We start from the raw sequence: 22,767 nt of genomic DNA, 5'->3' as shown, positions 1-22,767 counted from the left end.
CAGGCACAATGTGGGGTGGGCACCCACTCTCTTGGCATCAATGGGGGGAACCCCACGTTGGGATTACCCAAAAAAGTCGCAACTCAGACCTGATAAAGCTAGGCAAAGAAAAAATGCTCCTCTCCTCCTAAAACTATAGATTGAGAGTTCTCCAGGTGCTATAGTCCCAGGATCCTGGAAAGCACAAGAAAAGGTCCAAGGGGCACAGCTGGGCCCAGGGAGGCCAGCACACAGGGCCCTCCAGCAGGGAGGCAAGCCCTCATGGCAGTTCCTCCTGGGCCCCCAGCAGCAGCACGCCCCAGAAGCACAGGAACAGCACAAAATTCATGGGGTCACAGCCCCTATATTTATACTATACTTTTTTTTTTTTTGGCAGTGTTTTATATAGCGTGAACTTCACCTGAATCGGGTATCAGAGCGCTTTACATAGCACCAGTTACGTTACATGAGGACACACATTAATTTTTGTTAGGCACGGGGAGATTAAGTGATTTACCCAGAATCACAGGATGTTCAGCGTCATTGCCGAGACTCGAACCCAGTTCCCCAGATTCGAGGTTGGGGGATCCAGCAAAAACTGGTTCAGGGGGGAATTGAAGCACTCTAACAGGCTCCTCTTCCCCTTTGTCAGGTGGGGGCTCGGTGATCAAACACACCACAGGGGGCAGAGCCAGCATTGTACAGGGCAGGCACAATCCTATTTAGGGTCAGGGGACTACTCCTCCCACTACTCCAAATGTAGATGCCCTATTCAGCCTGGTGCTGACTCACCCTGCCCCTCCTGGAGCCACACACAACTCCCCAGCCCCTGTCACTAAAAGTCAGACATGCAATTCACATCAGGCAGGCAGACACATAGCACACAGAAACGCCAGCTTCTAAAAGTGGCATTTCTAAAATAGTTATAATAAATCTGCGCACACCATTGCGCAGCATTTATTATTACCATTCCAAATATACTAAACTTGACCATGCTGCTTCTCTCATATCAGGAATTACCACTGAAACACTTATGAGGGAATCCCCAATGCATTCCTATGGGAGAAACCCAAAATAGCTGTTTGTCACTACCAGGACATGTCACGCATTTAAGGTACATGTCCTATCTTTTACCTACAATGCACCCTGCCCATAGGGCTAGCTAGGGCCTACATTAGGGGTGACTGAAATGCAGTAAAAGGGGGGTCACAGACATGGCACACACTTTAGGTGCCACGCCACAGCGGCAGTAACACTGCGCGCACTAGCCCTGCAATGGCAGAGGCCTGAGATAGGTTTGCAAGGCTACTTTGGAGGGTGGGGCAATCAGCGCTGCAAGCCCACCAGTAGCATTTAATTTACCCGTCCTGGGTATATGAGATACCACTTTACAAGGGACTGACAGGTAAATAGGCCAAACAGGTGTAGAGCAATCTTACCATAAGTAACACAGACAGCACACGCACTTTACACTGGGCAACAGTGCTAAAGTGCCCAGAGGCCTAAAACCACCAACACCATGTCAGAGAAAAGGCTAGGAGAAAGGTAAAAAGTTTAGGGATGACCCTGTAAAAAGGGCCAAGTCCAACAATTACCTTTATATCAGCAAATTCTAATGGGTTTAAAGGTCTGGAAGATGGCAAGTAGGTCCTACAAAATAAAACACCACTTAGATGAGGTGTCACTTAGATTTCTGAAACAGCTAAACATATTCTTTTGGCTTGGGGATTAATATCTGATTTACTTTTAGTTCTAGTGCTTGGTCTAAGAGAGTAATTGTTTTTTTTTGTTTGTACCAAAAATCCTATGATAGATTATCTCCTGAAACCCATTTCAAAGATTATCATCATAAATCTAAGAGCTCCTGGCAACCTAGCCCTCAAATTTTGCAAGGCCTATATTTTTCGCAAGCTCGAGCTGACAGAGTTAAAGATTGCAGCTCAAATAGAGAGTTATAAATGAAATGCATATGTTAAGGCAGCTAAGGTAGAAAGTACCTACTTGCTTGGAATGGTACCTTCTTTGTTTGGTATACATTTTGTTTTTACACCTAATACCGCTTAGAATTCTGGCAGCATACCACAAACCCAAGGATATATTTTGTATTGCTAACCTTGATACAAACATATTAAAAATGGATGTTGTTAGACCTGGCATCATTGGCATGGGTCTTCCTTCCCCTCTCCTCTTCCTATTTTTTATGTTGGCTGGATTTAGACGCTCTGGGCGCTGTGCCACTGCTAATCAGTGCCACAGCGCGAATGCTCCCTGTATATAAATGACTGTATGACTTAGGAGAACCATAATGCCTAGATCTGTGTAGCATGTCCAATAGTGAGTTACCTTCCATTTCACTGTCGCTACTGTGACACGATTCGTTCTCATAGGCCAGACTGGGCCGGTTGAGGATTACTTTCTATCATCCTATCTGGCCCCAGGAACTTGATAGGAACTTCGAGTTTGATATGTTTGTGCTCAGGACATTGAGAGATACCTTTTAGTAAGGACCGTTTATATATCCCATGTTTAGAAATGCCTCTTCTGAAAACGCTGTAGTTTCTTGCCTAAGCTTCACTATAGGCTTTGCGAGTATTTGTATTGGCTGTCTGGTTTTGGAGCAGCAGGGCCAGCTGGGTCAGACCTGGCTGGAGGGAGAGATCGGTATTCAGAGGCTGGGGAGGGGTGACGCTTTGATCCGAGCAGGGCCGTGCCTGGCAAGGGGAATGTAGGCTCCACCTCCCACTGGGCGTCTGATAGCAGACCCCCTCATTCTGAAAGGGCAGGATGTCACCTCGTAAACCAAGTGCTCCCCAACCCCACCGAACTGGTTCTGTCTGGAGTCAGTGATTTGCGACCTTAGAGAACAAAGACTTTTTAGGTATAAAATGCTGCACTGGAACTTTGTCCGGGTGTGTTCCTTCTGGATGTCAAGACAAAACTCCGTCCGAGTGAAGAGAGGAAAGGACTTTGAAACTTTCGCCAAGCTTGCCGAAGAAACTACCGGAGGGCCTGAATCGAGAGTGCCTCCTGCAGAAGTCTCAGGGACATTAGACTTCACCCCGTCAGTCGTCGGAATTCCTGTGCGAGGAATTCTGCTTGCAGATGAGGCCTCCGTCGAGTAATCCGGAGCTTCTAGTTCTACTGTGAGGACCGCGGACTGGGCATCTTTGAAACCTTCGCTGAACTTGTGGGGGCCGCTGCAGCTAGGAGAGAGCTGCCGCCGCTGAGAGCCCACCTGAATCTGAACCCTTGAACCTTTCGTTGGATCCGTGTGGGCCGCTGCAGCTAAGAGAGAGCTGCCGCTGCTGAGAGCCCGCCTGAATCTAAACCCTTGAACCTTTTGCTAGATCCGTGTGGGCCGCTGCAGCTAAGAGAGAGCTGCCACCGCTGAGAGCCCACCTGAATCTGAACCCTTGAACCATTCGCTGGATCCGTGTGGGCCGCTGCAGCTAAGAGAGAGCTGCCACCGCTGAGAGCCCGCCTGAATCTGAACCCTGGAACCTTTCACTGGATCCGTGTGGGCCGCTGCAGCTAAGAGAGAGCTGCCGCCGCTGAGTGTCCGCACCCTTGCCAACGTTTGCGTCATCGTGATTCGTCCTGTGGGCCGCTGCAGCTAAGAGAGAGCTGCCGAACCTGAGAGCCGGCCTGAATCTGAACCCTGGAACCTTTCGCTGGATCCGTGTGGGCCGCTGCAGCTAAGAGAGAGCTGCCGCCGCTGAGTGCCCGCACCCTAGCCAACGTTTGCATCATCGTGATTCGTCCTGCGGACCGCCGCAGCTAAGAGAGAGCTGCTGCCGCTAAGTGCCCGCACCTTGTTCACCCTTGTCGAGGACTGTTGCTATCGTCTTGTGGGCCGCCGTAGCTAAGAGAGAGCTGCTGCCGCTGTGAGCCCACCACGGAGCTGCACGTTGAGAGTCATCGCCACAACCAGACTGGGCCGCCGCAGTCGCATGCTGCTGCCGCTGAGAGCCCGCCTGTCCCCGAGTGCCCGAATCATTGTGGGTGCATGCTACGGACCTCTGCAGCCCTGACTTGTGGTCACTGGGAGTCCGCCTGTCATTGTCTCCACTTCTTCAAGAAGCTGCGTGCTGTGTCCCCTTTCACCAACAGGGATCTGGTGCGCAACGGGTCGCGTAGGCCCCGGCCTTGAACTCAGTCTGTGTCACGTTCTGGTGAATACGTATTGCATTTTGCAGTCCCTACTGGTTAACGTGAATTGTATTTGTTGAAACGCTTTGAGAATTTCGAGTTGAACTGTTAGATAAAGATACTATTTTTCTAAACCTACCTGAGTTATGTCCTTTTGTGGTGTTGTTACTGCTGTGTTGTACGTGGTCATAAATGCTTCACACACTGCCTCTGAGATAGGCCTAACTGCTCATGCTATGTTGCCACAGGGTTGAGCAGGGGTTGTCAAAGGGGATAGCCCACTTGCCCTGACCTAGGAAGAAGGGTCCCTATTTGGACATTGGCGCCCGCCATTGCCCACTGGAGACCCCCATTTCTAACAGATGTATTTATCGTGCAGTTTGAAAAATCTTTCTGCTCAATTATTAAAAGAAAACTAGAGTTTATTTTGCTGCCGCTCTAATAGCTTTTCCATTTAAGCGGCATCCTTCTGACCATGAACTATCGCGATCGCCTGCATTAGAAAAAGCTCATTAGATGTCCTCCTAGCGACGGGAAATCGCACTAGGGGACGCCAAATCTCGTTTGCCAACTATTCTGGATCCACGCATGAGAAAACAATATTGCCAATTCTGGGAGCTGAACAGCATATTTCACTAACCCCTACTTAAAGCCCTGGGTGGTTAATGGGTGTAAAGGAACTGCACATTCTCTTGAGATTGCCCAGGTCAGCAGTGGTATAATAGCAGGACAACGCTAATGAGGAAGGGGAATGGACTGGGATGGGACAAGAGGAGTGAGGACAGGATCAGCAGAGGTGAAAGACTTATTTTTCAGATGTTGGGGAAGTTTGTCACCAAACGTTCTTGGAAAATTGGTATTTTTCCTTTCGGCTCCAACAGCCTTGCATTCATCTTGATCCCCAACAAATGCATCTCTGCTTTTAAAGGCTGAGCGCTTAAGTCAAGTGATTATTGCTGCAACACAAGGGCAATGACAAATGTCCTCTATAAGTTTTACCACCAGAGTAAGCAGTCCTGGTGAATGACTTTGGAGACAATTCTCCGAACTGGTCACAGTAAGTGACGGTCACTTTCCTGGCCTTTTTAGTACATTTTAACTCAAAGAGTGTGGTCTCATGTCTTACTGCAGCAACTCTTGCAGAAGGACACTTCTAATCTTCGAAGTTTTCACACTGTAGCTTCACATTTTACGTATACTTGTTTTTCTTTATTTTGCAGAAATACTGCTTTTCAAATTGCTTCAATGTTTATTTTTACAATTGTCCCATACTGTCATTGTAAAATAGTATTTTTGTTTGAATTTTTAGGCAAATAGATAGAATGCGAATCTTCCAAACAAGTGGTGATGAATTACTTTAATACATGGGTTATTTCTAACTATGTGTATCATTATGGGGTCTTAATTCTGCAAGAACCGTCGAGTAGTACGTTTTTGAAGCCACACTGCTGAAAAACATTAAGGTTTCTTTTCTCAGACTTCAGTAAGGCAGAACTTTTGCTCTTGTAGAGTTTAATTCATTAATGTCAGGTTCAGATTTAGATCTGAAGTGCGAGATAGGTCACAGTGGGGACTGCTAATGAAAATAAGTAGTTATTAATTGAATTGAGGCATGATTGAAAAAGTGCACATGCACCCACATTTCCTCCTACAATATGCATGTTGAATCAAATTTAGAAAATATCCCTTAAAATGTTCTGAAGTCTATTTTTGCATATATTGAACGTTGCAACTTAGGCCTGGTTTTTGGGCTGATACTGGCCTGCTGTTTGGGCTGATTTTGGGCTTGTACTTGAACAGCTTTGGGCTTGGGAAAATCTAGCAACACTGGCAATAGGAAGAAATACATTCTACGGATGAGAAAGGAGTCCTGTGGACCGACACATAATACACCGAGCATATATTCATTTCCGTTTTAACTCACATCTGCTCCACATTGTTTTGCTTTCCACGGTAGCAGGTCCTTAGCAGTTTTCCGGAGTCTGCATCGAACATGTGCTCTTGGAGGAAGGTGGCAGCATTCTCTGCTTGCTTAACATAGTCCTTCTTGCCGAAAATCGCCCCACTTCTTGCAAACCCCGAAATCATGAGACCTGATAAGAGACAAAAAGGGAAGTAGTATGAAACAATGGGAATAGAGGGAAAGACAGCACTACAAATAATGAATACGGAAAGAAAGTGAGAAACATAATGGTAAATGGACCGCGAGAGTTAAGATGGACGAGCGAGAGAAGAATGCAATTAGCTGTCGGCCTGGAGGCAAATGCCAAGTCTAGCTTGCGACGTGCCTGCTCCAAATAATGATTTCTTTGTACCATCGGTCTCTTTCAGAACAGCAGTCTCGAGTGCTTTCTCTTTGCAGTCTATTCTCTACATATACTTTTAAACTAACAGTTTCAAATACAACCTCGCCATTCCTACTGGACTATAAAATGGCACTTGAAATCAATACTCTGGATTTCAATATACACTCCTTCACACATCGGGTCAATTATGGGACCGAAGTGAATTACCCATGGGTGCAAGATATATATTTTACAGAGCCTAAGAAAAGTAGCCTACTTACAAGTGGCATAACAGGGTGAGGTATGTGGGACCAGGCCTCTCAAACATTAAATGTCCGTCCTCTGACCTCTAGTGAGATTGTGCAGGGCCAAGATGGCTTAGATACGAGTTCAGAGTAAAAGAAAAACGGAGGGAGAAACATGAGGAAACACATGTCCTAGTGATTCTTCACAGTATAAGGTTGTCTCCTGCCTAAACTGAATGTGTGTCATTTCTTTTTTGATATATCAATATGCAAGAAATAATTCTGATAAAATAGGTCATACCTCAAAGCATCTTACAAATGCCAATGCTTTCTTTACGAATGTGAAGCCAAATTGCCAGTGCTAATAAGTGGCCCAATGTTGTGTATGACACTTTTAGGGCTAATTTCAATTTTAGCCAAAACCAAAGGACTTGCAGTTTCAATTTTCCAATTAAATGTATGGGCCTAAGCGTACTGACTGACAAAGTGTCACTCAAGACAGACACAACCCAGGTATCATAGAGTATTTTGCATCAGAATCTTCAGCAGACATGTCGATATGTAACTGATGCTATTACAAGCACAACAAGAAAAAGCAATGATAAACAATAGCGCAAACTCGTAAAGGAGCAGTTTACCACACATTATTTAAGTTACATTTATATCATTAAAACACATTCGAGCCGCTATTTAAGAGATCACATCATAGTTGCTGAGATTTTGTTCAGAATCACCATGCACAAAAAAGGTTTAAGTAGAGGGATAAGCTAAAAATACGCAAATCTTTCTATATCAAGAGGGAAGGATCAACTGGGGGAGGGGCAGTGGTTGAGGGTAAACAATGAGGGTTGTGAACCACTAATGGCTTGACCTAAGTAGATCAAAATAGAGAAGGTTTAGGCCCGGGCTCGCCATGTTAAGCAACCCTGGCTTCCCTACAGTTATACGCCATTCACACTGGGTATTAAGGGGAACTGACAGACGCATGCCTGCAGAGATTCTCAATGGTACTGACCACAGGAACGGTGGTTCCTTACCACTCCACGAAGCGACCATCTTGGTATCCAGATCAGGTTTTGGTCGACTCTTGCGAGCCTCAAAAAGCTTTTCCCGGCAACTGCTCAATATGGTCTTCAGGTGACCCAAGTCCAAATGAAATCTGGCCGCAGTCAACTCTAGGGAGTATCTTTGAATCAACACATTCTTTCCCACTAGTTCTCCACGAGGGTCCTAAAAAGCAAGAAGAGAAATAACAGGTAATAAATAGCTCTATCAACTCCCAGCTCACAACCCCGGCTTTGAGTGAGCATATGTCTTGTCTGAGAAGGGAGGTGCACAAGTTAGTTCTGTCACAATGCCCAATCTTACCTGAGCTTGGCTGACGTTCCCTTCTTCTTTCACTCCATAGTAATACATCAGGATATCAGCCATTGTTTTTCCTATGGCTTCTGGGACAACGTCTGGTAGTAGTTCCCGAATTTCTGCTGCAGTCCATACACAGAATGCCCCCTCCTTCTTTTCAGTGGATTGGGATGTGGGATAAGAGTCTGCATCCTCTGCACTATAAAACCCTCCACTCTGCAGGGAACAAATACAGCTACAAATCAAGGTTGTGTTCCTTGCAACATCAACAATCAACAAATGTACAGTCACTGAAGCTATCATGTCTATCATACTAAAAGTATCAAAAACACTAACCTGCCACTAAGCTATCATTCAGTCATAAAGCACCTTTAATGACCCGAGAGACTACTGAGAATGTTAAATGCACACTCTCTACCCCTTTCAAAGATGAGTGGCAGGGCAGACCAGGCCTTGTTTCCAGAATCAGTTTGGTCGCTCAGCCTGCCACCACGCACGTAAAAGAACAAGAAGTATGAGTGAATCTTCCCGGGCCAGTAGGTAGCTTGCTGCAACATCAAGTAGACTCCATCTTCAGAAGGGAAAGAAGAAAATGTTACTCACCTATGGAAACATTATTTTTGGTGGTTACTCGATTTACCTGCAGATTCATAACTCGATGAATCCTCCAAGGCTCCAGAACGGATCTAGAAACTTGAAATAGCTATCCCGTGCCAGAACGCGGGCATTGCTTCCAACTCCAGATCCTTTACTGGTCAAGCCATTAAGGCATTACATGGTGCAGATGTTTGTGCCCGTCTTTATTTACACAACTTTAGACGCAGAAAGGACAAGTTACTTACTTTCGGTAACGCATTATATGGTAGAGACTCTATCTAGCAGCAGATTATTACCTTTAAATTAACCAGGTGTCAGGCTGGATCTGGGAACGTTTGCAGAGCAATACCCTTTGCGTGCGGCGTCGGGTGGCTGCATACAGCTCCGCGTGATGTCTTCCGCATCTGTAGCGTCGGTTATGATGTTGTGGTACCAGGCGGGGGAGGGGCAATTCCAAAGCTGCAGCCACCTTACGGCAGAATGGATGGAGAGGGTGTCCTCGGAAGGGAGGGTCAAAAAACCAAATTTGAACTTGAACTAGGTGAACTCCCACTGGTAGAATGAAAATACAAGTAGAACCCCTTCAAAGACAATGACGAATAAGCAGAAATAGCCTCCCTGTCTCTAGGGCCGGGCATTTACACACTTGGGCAGGAGCAGAGTCACAGGATGACCCCAAAGTAAGGGAGCAGGTTGCGGTCAATGGGCCCTGCCCCTCAGGTGGGAGCGGTGCAGGCTGAAGGGATCGTCCCTCAAATGGGCAGAGATAAAATATTATCAACAAAGGCAGATCCCAACCACAAAGCCATCATCTCAGAATCCCTTAGGGAGCTAACCCTGGTCCCTCAAAGGCATCCAGATGCTTTCCACAGAAAGATGAAGATGAGAGAGGGCCAAACAGAATGTTTAACAAAACTAGTTGCTGACAGGGCACCTAAACACCAATCATTGTCACTGCAAATACAAATCTTCTGCGGATTTGCCTCTAACGGCATGGAGAAAAAGGAAAGGATGTCAGCATGCTGGGTTGGCGTCTTATTTGGCTAAGACGGCCACGGAGAGCTATTTCAAGTTTCAGTATCCAGTTTGGAACCAAGGAAGGTTCATGAGGTGAGGAATCTGTTGATACAAGTATCCACCAGAATAATCGCAGATAAGAAGATATGACATAGGTCCTGGTTGATAGGAAAAGTTAAAGATAGTAAACAATAAAAATTGGGTACAAAAGAGAAACGCTGATTCTTGGACATTTAACTGTACCAGAGGGTAACTGGTGTTGGAGTAGTCTAACACATTGTTAGACCTGGCACCATTGGCGTGGGTCACCCTTCCATTTTTGTCTGTGCCTCAATGTGTTTTTGTGTTGGTGTTAGCCGCTCAGGGCACTGTGCCACTGCCATCCAGTGCCACAGTGCAAGTGCTCCCTATGGTAAAATGTATTATGTGAATTGACTTCCACGTTTGGCATATTTGGTTTACTGTCAGTCCCTAGTAGCGTGCACCAGGGGTGCCAAGGGCTTGTATATCCAAATGCTGCTAGTGGGCTTGCAGCACTGATTGTGCCACCCACCGAAGCAGCGGGGTAAAATGTGTCTAGGATCTGCCACTGCAGAACCTGCGCGCGGTCTGGTACCGTCGCGCCGACTGAGCAAGTGTCCCCCCACTTGCCAGTCCCTAAACCTTCCCTTAACTACATGTTAGTCACCCCTCTGGTAGGCCCAAGCGCAGGGTGCATTGTAGGCCTAAGGTAGGACATGCCCTGAGGTGTGTGGCATGTCTTAATAGTGAATTACAACCATTTTCGTTTTTCACTATTAAAGGCTACCTGCTCTCCATAGGCCAGAATGGGCTGCTGGGATCGCTACACGCTGTGACCCCAGTGGACTCAGAGAGCATGGTAGAAAGTCATGTTTAGTATGCCTGAACTCGGGATAATAAAATACATCTTTTAGTAAAGGTTATTTTAATATCCTGGGTTTGCAAATGCTACTTTTAGAAAGTTAGCCTTTGCGTGCCTGACCATCTCAGTCCGCCTCTGCTGTGGGTGTGTGTTCTGCCTAGCAACAGTACAGGAGCAGGGCTGGGGGATTCCAGGAGACAGGTTGGCTGCCAGGTGGTGGGTAGAGAGATTGCACCAGGATGGGTGGGAGGAGTACACCCTGACTCTTGAATAGACCTGTGCTCTGCCACCACAAAGCCGGCTCCGCCCCCTGTGGAGCGGCTGATGTCTCTGCCCTGCTGCTGAAAGGAAAGAGCAGAGTCACCAAAACAAAGTACTCCAGAACTGGACTGAGCCAGGCCCAGGCCCCCGGGCGCTAAAGAACAAAAGAATCACTGTATAAAAGTAGGAGCCTGGCTCCTAAGAAATCAGATCCAGATTGAACCACGAAGGAACTCTGCCCGACTAGAAGGACCTGGAAGAAGCTGAAGGAGGAGTAACTTTCCCTGACCTGAGGGATTGGCCTGCAGTAGGTGCCTTGCTGAGGAAGGAGAGGAAAAAGACTGAAAGAGACTTTTGCACTTTGTTCTTCAACTATCTCCAAGGGCTTGAAAGAAGAGCTTGCCCCCTGAACTGAACCCCAGGACCAGTGGGTTCACCGTGTCTCCGCTCGTCTGAGAACTCGAGCCGTGTGCTTTCTCCCGCCGGAGTGCCCTGCGCACCTTGCCACCCCTCCTAGGGCCGTGACACCCAGAAGCCTGGCCGCTTCCCCTCGCCGAGAGCCCCGCTCTGCCTGAGTCGCTCTGGACCCATCGAGGCTGGCCGCCCCGCTTCCCTGTCACCTGCCTGCCACTGGAGCGTGCCTGGTGCCCTCTCGCCCTCCCGCCGGATTTCTAATCGGGAAGTGAAATCAAGCCTCGGACGGCCGCCCGTACGTCGTAACGTATCCGGCCGCCCCGCTTCACCTCCCAGCCTGAGTCTGACCGTGCCGCCCTCCGCAGTGACCTCCCGCACAGTCCGTGTCGGAGGCCCTGGGCCGCACCTGTCTACCGAGAGCCGCCCGCTGAATTCTTGATCCGGAGACCCGCGAGGTGCAGAACCTGCATCTACCCCGAAGACTCGTCCAAGCACATCGCACGTTCCCAGGTACAGTGAACTCTCTATCGGACTCGGGGTCCGCAACGTTCTGATTTCCCCGTATCACTGTACCCCGGGTGCAGTGCGCATCATCATGACTGGACCGACCCAACCGAGCCCTGTCGCCAGAGGAGATGGCCGACAGGAGTGCTGCACGAGCACATGAGGTGGAGATGGCAAAACTACAAATGGAGATGGAAAGGCAAAAACTGGCCATGGAGCATGAGGTAAAAATGAGGGAGTTGGATCTCAAGGCCAGGAGTTTAGACAACTCACCCTCTGGTGGCAGCAATTCAACAGAGTCAAGGGTGCACATTCCTAAAGATGTAGTAAAAGAATATTATAAGCAGGATGATATTGGGCAGTGGTTCAGGGCCTATGAAGTAGCCATGTCCTCCCACCGGGTCCCTGAGAAAGATTGGGGAGCGGGGTTGTGGGGAAGGTTCCTGAGTGAAGGGCGGGACACACTGCTGGATCTCCCCTCGGAGGTCAAGACATCCTATCCACACATGAAGGAGGCTCTTATGACAAGGTATGGGTTAACTCTTGAATTGTACAGGCAGAGATTTAGGGATTGCACCAAGAAACCTGGTACCACTTATGTAGAATATGTGACCTTTTTTTGCAGAGCGCTGGATGGTTGGGTGAAGGGTAGCAAAGTGAATGATTACCAAGGGCTGTTTGATTTAATTGCATGGGAGCACTTGTCGGATAATTGTTTTCCTGAGCTACGTCAGCACCTGATCGATAGCAAGCTGACTAACCCTAGGAAGCTTGCTGAGGAGGCGGACCGCTGGATCAGCACCAGGGTCCACAAGGGTCCCGTGGGAGGCCCCGCCAAAGGTGTTCAGGGTCCCCAGCAGAAGAGTGGGGGGGACAAGGGTAAACAGAGGGAGTTCTACAGAGGGCCCCAAAGTAATTCCCAAGGGAACCAAGGGAAAGGTTCTCAGCCACCCCCACCCCCGAAGCAGACCGGGGCCCCGACAGGTAGCCCTGTTCAAAGAGGGCCCCTCAGATGTTACAAGTGTAACAACCTGGGGCACATTTCCGTGGATCCCAAGTGCCCCCTGTATGGTAAACCAGCACCCTCCGGTGCTCCACCCCCCAAGCAGGTGAATAGTGTAGCCTTTGGGAGGGAGATAGATGTCCAAGGGGCGGGGGATCCCGTACAGATGACCCTAGTCTCATTAGGAGACAGTGAGATGGTCGCAGAGGCCCAACTGCCCCCCAATACTCAAAAGTATGGGCAGTGGGTGACCATAAATGGCCGCAGGGTGGGGGCTCTTAGAGATACAGGAGCCAGTGTGACTGCTGTCAAGCAACACCTGGTGTCTCAAGAGCAGGTTGTCCCACACGCATTCTGCCGTGTTGTCAACGCCGACAACACAGAGAGTCAGTGTCCAATGGCTCAGGTTCCCTTTGAGTGGGGGGGGGTCTCTGGTACTCTGCAAGTGGCTGTGAGAGAGGCCATGCCTGTTGATTGTCTCCTAGGAAACGATTTGGAGAGCTCCCCTTGGGAAAAGGTGGAGAAGACAACTCACCTGCGGATGGTGGGTTTACCTGATTGGGCGTGCGTGACCACCCGGTCAATGGCAGCCAGTAGGGGTGTTGAAGGAACCCTGGAGCCTGAGGGAGAGGCCCAGGAACCGGCCTTAGGGAGAGGGCACAGGAGGCACGGGAATCCGGCTCCTGAAGTTCCCACGGCCCAGGAGGAAGCAGACCTTGAGGGGGATGCCCTGGAGCCTACCGGGGAACAGATAGCCGAACTGGGGGACCTGCCTGAGCTGACCCATTGGCAGCAAGGAGGAGGCCCCACCAGGGAGGAATTCTGCAGGGAGCAGAAAGAATGCCCCTCTCTAGAGGGTATGCGGCAGCAGGCTGCAGCCCAGGCCAAGGGCGATCAGTCCGGAACTCACTTGATCTACTGGGAGAACGACCTCCTATACTCAGAGCCTAAGGTTGCTGAACCTGGGTCAGCCCGTGCGCTGGTGGTACCCCAGAAGTTCAGAGCCTTCCTACTGGGGCTGGCTCACGACGTACCGTTAGCAGGACATTTGGGGCAGGACAAGACCTTTGAAAGGCTTGTCACCCACTTTTATTGGCCCCAAATGCGCAGGAGTTCTGACACTCACTGCAGGACATGCCAGACTTGCCAGGCAAGTGGCAAGAGTGGAAGGAAGCTGAGAGCTCCACTCCAACCTTTCCCTGTGGTCAGTACCCCATTCCAGCGGGTGGGGATTGACATTGTGGGGCCACTGGACCCCAAGACAGCCATGGGCAACAGGTTTATCCTGGTCTTGGTGGACCATGCCACTCGGTACCCTGAAGCCATCCCTCTGAGGACAGTGACGGCCCCCGTGGTGGGACGGGCACTGATGGGAATTTTCTCACGAGTAGGATTCCCTCTAGAGGTGGTGTCTGACAGGGGGACCAACTTCATATCGAAATATATGAAGTCCCTTTGGCAAGAGTGTGGTGTGACCTACAAGTTCACCACCCCTTACCATCCCCAAGGAAACGGGTTGGTTGAGCGCTTCAACCGAACCCTGAAGGGCATGATTATGGGTCTCGAGGAACCCATGAGGCGTAAGTGGGACGTCCTCTTACCATGCCTTCTCTTTGCGTACCGCGAGGTGCCACAAAAGTCTCTAGGGTTCAGTCCCTTTGAGCTTTTGTACGGCCACCCAGTACGAGGACCTCTTAGTCTGGTCAAGGAAGGCTGGGAGCAATCTCCCAGGAAACCTCCCCAGAATGTATACAGTTACATTCTGGCTTTCCGGAACCAGACTAGGCGTTTCAGGCAACTTGCTGAGGCAAACCTGGAAGCCAGCCAGGAGGAAATGAAGCGGTGGTACGACCAGAATGCCACTCTGGTTGAGCTTCAACCTGGTCAAAAAGTGTGGGTCCTGGCCCCTGTGGAGCCTTGTGCACTCCAGGACAAGTGGACAGGACCCTTTGAGATTGTGGAGCGCAAAAGTTCTGTCACCTACTTGGTGAACTTGCGGTCTCCTAGGAACCCCTTAAGGGTCCTACATGTCAATCGACTGAAGCCCCACTTGGAGAGGTCCGAAGTGGGCATGCTCTTGGCCACCGATGATGGGACGGAAGAGGAGTCCGAGCCTCTTCCTGACCTCTTGGTAGCCTCAGAGCGAGACGGGTCAGTGGATGGAGTTAACCTCTCACCCACCCTGACCCCTGAGCAACAGGGTGACTGCCGCCAGCTGCTGGGGCAGTTCCCTGACCTGTTCTCCCTGGTTCCTGGTATCACAAATTGGTGCATCCATGATGTGGATACAGGAGACAGCTTACCTGTGAAGCACAAAGCCTACCGGGTAACTGACAGGGTCAGAGCCTGCATCAAAGAGGAGGTCTCGAAGATGCTTGCCCTAGGGGTGGTTGAGTCCTCCAGCAGTCCTTGGGCCAGGCCAGTGGTCTTGGTCCCAAAGGCTGCAGCGCCGGGTGCCACGCCCGAACTCCGGGTCTGTGTGGACTACCGAGGACTCAACTCAGTCACGAAGACTGACGCGCACCCCATCCCCAGAGCTGATGAGCTCATCGATCGGTTAGGGGCTGCACGGTACCTCAGCACGTTTGATTTAACGTCTGGGTACTGGCAGATCGCCTTAACTGATGGGGCCAAAGAGAGGTCCGCGTTCTCTACACCAGATGGGCATTACCAGTTCCGGGTGATGCCCTTTGGGATGAAGAATGCCCCTGCCACCTTCCAGAGGTTGGTCAACCAGGTGTTGGCTGGGCTGACCGAGTTCAGCGCCGCCTACCTGGATGACATCGCAGTGTTCAGCGGCACATGGAAAGAACACCTGCAACATCTCTGGGAAGTGTTGATGGCGCTGCGCAAGGCAGGCCTCACGATCAAGGCAAGCAAGTGTCAGATCGGGCAGGGTTCAGTGGTGTACTTGGGACACCAAGTGGGGAGCGGCCAGGTGGCGCCCCTCCAACCCAAAGTTGAAACCATCCTGGCTTGGGAGCCCCCAAAGACCCAGACGGAGGTGAGGGCCTTTTCAGGACTCACCGGGTACTACAGGAGGTTTGTCAAGGAGTATGGCAGCATCGTTGCCCCCTTGACAGAGCTGACTTCGAAGAAGCAGCCCAGAAAAGTGATATGGACTGATACCTGTCAGGAAGCCTTCGACACCCTGAAAACTGCCATGTGCACGGCGCCCGTGCTCTTGGCTCCTGACTTCTCCAAAGAGTTCCTGGTGCAGACGGATGCATCAGAGCATGGTGTAGGGGCTGTTCTCTCACAGATCACTGAGGAGGGCTTTGACCAACCAGTAGCCTTTATTAGCAGGAGGCTACTTCCCCGGGAACAAAGGTGGAGTGCGATAGAACGAGAAGCATTTGCTGTGGTCTGGGCGCTGAAGAAGCTAAGACCCTACTTGTTTGGGTCTCACTTCCGGGTTCAGACCGACCACAGGCCCCTCAGATGGTTGATGCAAATGAGGGGTGAGAACCCAAAACTGTTGAGGTGGTCCCTCTCCCTACAGGGTATGGACTTTACGGTGGAGCATCGCCCTGGCACAGATCATGCCAATGCTGACGGTCTGTCCAGGTTTTTCCGCCTTAGTGATGAAGAACTCCCTGGGCTAGGGTAGTTCTCCCCACTTTTCAGCTGGAGGGGACACGTGTTAGACCTGGTACCATTGGCGTGGGTCACCCTTCCATTTTTGTCCGTGCCTCAATGTGTTTTTGTGTTGGTGTTAGCCGCTCAGGGAACTGTGCCACTGCCATCCAGTGCCACAGTGCAAGTGCTCCCTATGGTAAAATGTATTATGTGAATTGACTTCCACGTTTGGCATATTTGGTTTACTGTCAGTCCCTAGTAGCGTGCACCAGGGGTGCCAAGGGCTTGTGTATCCAAATGCTGCTAGTGGGCTTGCAGCACTGATTGTGCCACCCACCGAAGCAGCGGGGTATAATGTGTCTAGGATCTGCCACTGCAGAACCTGCGCGCGGTCTGGTACCGTCACGCCGACTGAGCAAGTATCCCCACTTGCCAGTCCCTAAACCTTCCCTTAACTACATGTTAGTCACCCCTCTGGTAGGCCCAAGCGCAGGGTGCATTGTAGGCATAAGGTAGGACATGCCCTGAGGTGTGTGGCATGTCTTAATAGTGAATTACAACCATTTTCGTTTTTCACTATTGAAGGCTACCTGCTCTCCATAGGCCAGAATGGGCTGCTGGGATCGCTACACGCTGTGACCCCAGTGGACTCAGAGAGCATGGTAGAAAGTCATGTTTAGTATGCCTGAACTCGGGATAATAAAATACATCTTTTAGTAAAAGTTATTTTAATATCCTGGGTTTGCAAATGCTACTTTTAGAAAGTTAGCCTTTGCGTGTCTGACCATCTCAGTCCGCCTCTGCTGTGGGTGTGTGTTCTGCCTAGCAACAGTACAGGAGCAGGGCTGGGGGATTCCAGGAGACAGGTTGGCTGCCAGGTGGTGGGTAGAGAGATTGCACCAGGATGGGTGGGAGGAGTACACCCTGACTCTTGAATAGACCTGTGCTCTGCCACCACAAAGCCGGCTCCGCCCCCTGTGGAGCGGCTGATGTCTCTGCCCTGCTGCTGAAAGGAAAGAGCAGAGTCACCAAAACAAAGTACTCCAGAACTGGACTGAGCCAGGCCCAGGCCCCCGGGCGCTAAAGAACAAAAGAATCACTGTATAAAAGTAGGAGCCTGGCTCCTAAGAAATCAGATCCAGATTGAACCACGAAGGAACTCTGCCCGACTAGAAGGACCTGGAAGAAGCTGAAGGAGGAGTAACTTTCCCTGACCTGAGGGATTGGCCTGCAGTAGGTGCCTTGCTGAGGAAGGAGAGGAAAAAGACTGAAAGAGACTTTTGCACTTTGTTCTTCAACTATCTCCAAGGGCTTGAAAGAAGAGCTTGCCCCCTGAACTGAACCCCAGGACCAGTGGGTTCACCGTGTCTCCGCTCGTCTGAGAACTCGAGCCGTGTGCTTTCTCCCGCCGGAGTGCCCTGCGCACCTTGCCACCCCTCCTAGGGCCGTGACACCCAGAAGCCTGGCCGCTTCCCCTCGCCGAGAGCCCCGCTCTGCCTGAGTCGCTCTGGACCCATCGAGGCTGGCCGCCCCGCTTCCCTGTCACCTGCCTGCCACTGGAGCGTGCCTGGTGCCCTCTCACCCTCCCGCCGGATTTCTAATCGGGACGTGAAATCAAGCCTCGGACGGCCGCCCGTACGTCGTAACGTATCCGGCCGCCCCGCTTCACCTCCCAGCCTGAGTCTGACCGTGCCGACCTCCGCAGTGACCTCCCGCACAGTCCGTGTCGGAGGCCCTGGGCCGCACCTGTCTACCGAGAGCCGCCCGCTGAATTCTTGATCCGGAGACCCGCGAGGTGCAGAACCTGCATCTCCCCCGAAGACTCGTCCAAGCACATCGCACGTTCCCAGGTACAGTGAACTCTCTATCGGACTCGGGGTCCGCAACGTTCTGATTTCCCCGTATCACTGTACCCCGGGTGCACTGCGCATCATCGTGACTGGACCGACCCAACCGAGCCCTGTGAAGCGCTCGTGATCGAATAAGTTACCAAAGAAAAGAACAGTGCCTAATTATCATCTTGTGGCTTCCATTTCGCAACCGTTATTGATGGTCTTGTACATGCCTGCGTAACAAAGAATCTTTTATATAAAGCATCCGTATTTTTGATACAACTTACGCCTGGTGTCCGTTTGTGGGGGATCGTTGTGATTTACTGTGTGTTATTATAAATGCTTAACCGACAGCGCCCAGAAGTTTAGCCCTGACTGCTTGCGCCACACTACCTATAGGGTGAGCAGGGGTTGTTCTGAAGGGGTAATTCTCTCGCCCTGAATAGAAGAAGGGACCGCTGCTTGTCACAAGTACCTACCTGTGCCAACCAGAGGTTCCCCATTCTAACACACATTAATTGTAGACACTGGTGGAAAATCGTTTTCTCAAATAGATAGTCCATTCATGTAGAACAACCAAATTCTTAGTTCATCTTCAAACTTTACTGGGCTGCCCAGCAGTGAGCTGGGCTCCGTGTTACCTGCCTCCAAACTCAGCGTATGGGGTCTGCCCACAGAGAAGAGAAAGGGAGTGGTGGGAAAGGCCTACTGCCTGTGTAGAATACTAAGCCAGTCTTGGAGTCTTGAATATCTGGGCAAGCCACTGAGCACGGCTGCGCTGCAGCAGCAGAGGGAGAAGCCTGCTGCAAGGCCTAATTGACCTTGTGGAATACAGAGGACGGGCTGTGCTGAACACTTAGTGATGGGTGGAGTGTGAGCCTGATGCAAGGGAACTAGTGGTGAATCTTTCCGCCCTCTGACTTGTATGTCTCTTTGGCCTCGCACCATTTGGATCCCTGAAACCAGGATTCCCTGAAACCAGGATTCCTTGGCTTTAATACCGCTGTGTAGAGCACACAGGCTTACTATTTGATGAAGATTAATTAATCTCCTTAACTCCCTGTTTTTGCATCAAGAATAAGGATGATGCAGCACAGGATATTTTTTCGAGGAGTACATCCAGTGTGCGTTAGTGTCCATTTTTGTTGGCTATTCAAAATCACCATACAGTAAACAGCTCAATGGTGTAGACCAGAGGTCTCCATTGAGAAACCCTAGAGAAACCCTAGAGCTACTGGTAGCTCACGAGCACCCTGCCATAATGGTGGCCATACTACGCATATTATTGGCCATTACTGACATCCTGTGGACATCCTGGTCATTATGTTGACAGCATTGGCACAATGGTGGCCATTGTATAAGGGTGAACACTGTTGGTATACTACAGGTATTCATGGTGTTATGGCGAGCATCCATGGTATATGATGGTAATTCCGAGGCATTTGAACCAGAATCTGTCTATGTGAGGCGTATGTACATATGAGTACTTGATAAAGATGAAAAACTGATATTTTAGGACTGTGAACTTCCTAAAAAGGAAAAATGATAGTCTGAAAGAAACTGTTAGATTTTTCAGAAAAGGTTTTTCATCTGGAAATTTTAATTTGTTTGTACAGTATATGTTAGTCCTGGCATCCTTGGCATGGTTTTCCCTGACTTTTTGCCTCTACCACCTGTGTTTTGGATTAATTTTTGCTGGCTTAGATGCTTTGGGCACTTTGCCACTACTGATCAGTGTCAAAGTGCAAGTGCTCCCTGTGTAAATTGGTATTGTGATTGGTCCCTGGTAGAGTGCACTGGAGGTGAGGTTGCCTCAGTTTTAAAATGTTTTGAAATGCTGTAAGGTGTCATACTCCTAGATTCTGAGTGCCATTAGTTTTTAGTCTGCCGCTAGGAATTGTTGTTTAAATTGCTGTTTCTAAAATTGCGTATTTGCGCATTTACCTTTGCTTGGTATTCCCGATCTGAGCCTCGTTCCGTCACGGCTGGTGCCGATTGAGCGAAGGGCGTATTAGACCAAACGTGTCTTTTCTGTCACGCACCGCATTACGCACGCATTTCCGGGGGGGCGGGGTGTTGTTTCCTGCAGCATACACCTATTTAGGAGATGCCTGAGCGGACGCATGCCCGTCTGCCCCGCCCGCGCTCGGGCAGGCTCAGGGCCATAACCCCTGCCTCTTTTCCTATGGGTGACAGGTTTGTCGCAAATATTCCAGCGATGTCCTACTGTCATTTAATCTGGCAGATAATAAGTCTATATGTGCACCGCTTGACTTAAAGAGTGAACCTAGACAGTGTAAACAGTGCAAGCTAACATTTAGCTTCGCCAAAATCAAAAAAGGCTTGGTTATAAGACCTCACAAACAGCCCCACACAAGAGACACGAAGGAGGGCTTGGCCATGCTTAGAAAAACTCGCTCCCTGGTTAAACAGAATCTGGAATTCGCAAAGATGCTATGCTCCCATAAGCTGGAGCTAGCATTTAAACTTGGGCTGATAAAACCTCAAATATAGATACGGGACAGGCCATTCCGGCGGGTTATGCTATTTAGATTCTATTAGTCCATTCATTGAATCTAGCTGCGCTGCAGCTGACTTTTCCATGCTAGGAGATTTTAATTATCATTAAGAAAAACAGGATGAATGCGACACAGCCCTCCTGGCGGACGCTATGGCAGGCTTTTCTCTTAGACAGATTGTTGAAAAAGCTACCCACAAGGCAGGACATACATTATATGGTATATTTACGTTGAACCCCAATGTAAAGGTTTCTGATGTATTACCTGTCCCATGGTCAGATCATAAGGCTATAATGTTCTTTGTGAGTATCAACCAGCACTCCGAGGATGGATAGCAGCGCCGAGTTCTGCAATCTATTGGCCCAATTTTTTAGGGACACAGTGGAGGCAGTGTACAAAGATCTGAGTGGATATGGTAATACCTTGATTGGGAAGCCCTCAGCGTGCACGTTACCCTCCCCATCTCTCCGGCTGACTTGTTTTTCCATACCTCCCATACAGTAGATCATCCAGGTGGTCAAGACCTCTAAATCTGGGGCCCTGCTAGATCCCGGTCTACCGAAAATATTGCACCTGGTCCCTGAAGTTGTCAGTGAGCAACTATGGGTCATGTTTAAAGAGATCATTGGTTCAGCCACTTTCCCTGCTGTGTGGAAAACAGCATAAATCTTGCAACTCCTAAAGAAACCTGATCTTGACCCGGCTGAGCATAGCAGCAATAGACCCATCTCAAGACTACCCTTCCCGGCAAAAGTATTGGAGAAAATACCAAATATGCAACTCTCAACCTTTATCTCCTCCACGGACCTTTTGGATCCATGGCAATACGATTTCCGGGAGGGGCATAGTACAGAAACAGCCTTGATTATGGCCACTGAAGAACTGAGATCTATTTTGGATGTTGCGGGGAGGGCTGCACTGATATTATTAGATCTGTCGGTGGCCTTCGATATGGTGAACCACGCCATTTTAATCAACAAGCTCTCAGAAATAGGAATCAGAGGATTGGCCCTTAAACTGTTGACCTCCTTCCTTTCTGATAGAGTCCAATCAGTTGAAGTCGCGGCCTTCGCCTCAGAACAGTTCTCTCTCTCTTGCGGGGTGCCACAGGGCTCGGCCGCCAGCCCTACGCTGTTTAACCTATATGTATCCCCTCTTGCCAAAATCATCAGGCAATGTGGTTTCTCAGTGGTCTCGTATGCTGATGTCACCCAACTTGTGGCGTCATTATCCATCAACATTGAAGAGACAGCAGATCGTTTTAATCTCTGTATGACTCAGGTACATCAGTGAATGAGTCTGAACTGTCAAACTGAATGGTGGAAAGACTGAGGTCCTCCTATTTGGTTCAGATACCGATTTCTGGACACCCAGATGGTGGCCGACCAGCCTGGGAGATACCCAAATCCCGGCGAATAAGGCTAAAAATGTAGGCGTAATCTTTGATGATAAATTGACCTTCAAAAATCAGATCTGTTCCCTCACTTCCTCAATTTTGTTTCATCATAAAGATGATTAGAAAAATCCGCCTTTTCATTCCTTCGGAGTTAGTGAGAACCTTGGAGACAGCACTGGCATTGTCCAAATTGGACTACGGAAATGCGTTGTATGTGAGGATCTAAAAGCAGCACCTTCAAAAGATGCAACAGCTTCAAAATGCAGCTGCCAGACTGCTGCTGGATATCCCAAAATTCCAGCCGATCTTGCATAAATTGAGGACCCTGCTTTGGCTCCTTGTGGACAAGAAAATTATATTCAAAGCCCAATGTCTTGCTTTTAAGGCACTCCATGGCTTGGGCTCTGACTATCTGAAAAAGCAACTGAAATGGTATATACCAACAAGAAATCTGAGGTCTGCTCATTGCAAACTTCTACAAACTCCCAGAGTCAAGAGAGCTTGCTGGGGCGGAAGAAGTGTCATGTTAGGGACTGTTAAAACCTGGAACATGCTTCCCGAGGATAAAAAAGAAAAGCTTTAAAAACTTGGCTTTTTCGTAAATTAATCTTCATTCCCAAGTTTGCATGGCAATTTTTTACTCTCTACCAGGTATGAGCGGCTAGACGCCTTCGGGCAGTTGCGGTCTATATAAATGTTTAAATCAAATCAAATCACTGGATGTGCCAGAGCTGGTAAATCA

At 49.4% G+C, this 22,767-nt stretch overlaps 1 protein-coding gene across 13 annotated transcripts in view; it reads right to left on the bottom strand.

Annotated features, from left to right (window-relative positions):
• Positions 1 to 22,767, bottom strand: part of SPATA20 (spermatogenesis associated 20) — a 2,191,885-nt gene that overhangs the window by 1,059,330 nt on the left and 1,109,788 nt on the right. For all 13 annotated transcript variants that reach the window (XM_085617132.1, XM_085617125.1, XM_085617126.1 and 10 more), the window contains 3 exons: positions 8,027 to 8,236; positions 7,696 to 7,888; positions 6,053 to 6,221 (listed from right to left, as the gene is read on the bottom strand). In XM_085617132.1, the coding sequence (XP_085473258.1) occupies positions 6,053 to 6,221; positions 7,696 to 7,888; positions 8,027 to 8,236 (572 nt within the window). The remainder of the gene's footprint in view (positions 1 to 6,052; positions 6,222 to 7,695; positions 7,889 to 8,026; positions 8,237 to 22,767) is intronic.

The sequence above is a fragment of the Triturus cristatus genome, chromosome 7, assembly GCF_964204655.1.
Source record: "Triturus cristatus chromosome 7, aTriCri1.1, whole genome shotgun sequence".
Lineage (NCBI taxonomy): Eukaryota > Metazoa > Chordata > Amphibia > Caudata > Salamandridae > Triturus > Triturus cristatus.
Note: the sequence above shows the minus strand (reverse complement) of the source record. Positions and strands in the feature narration are given on the sequence as shown.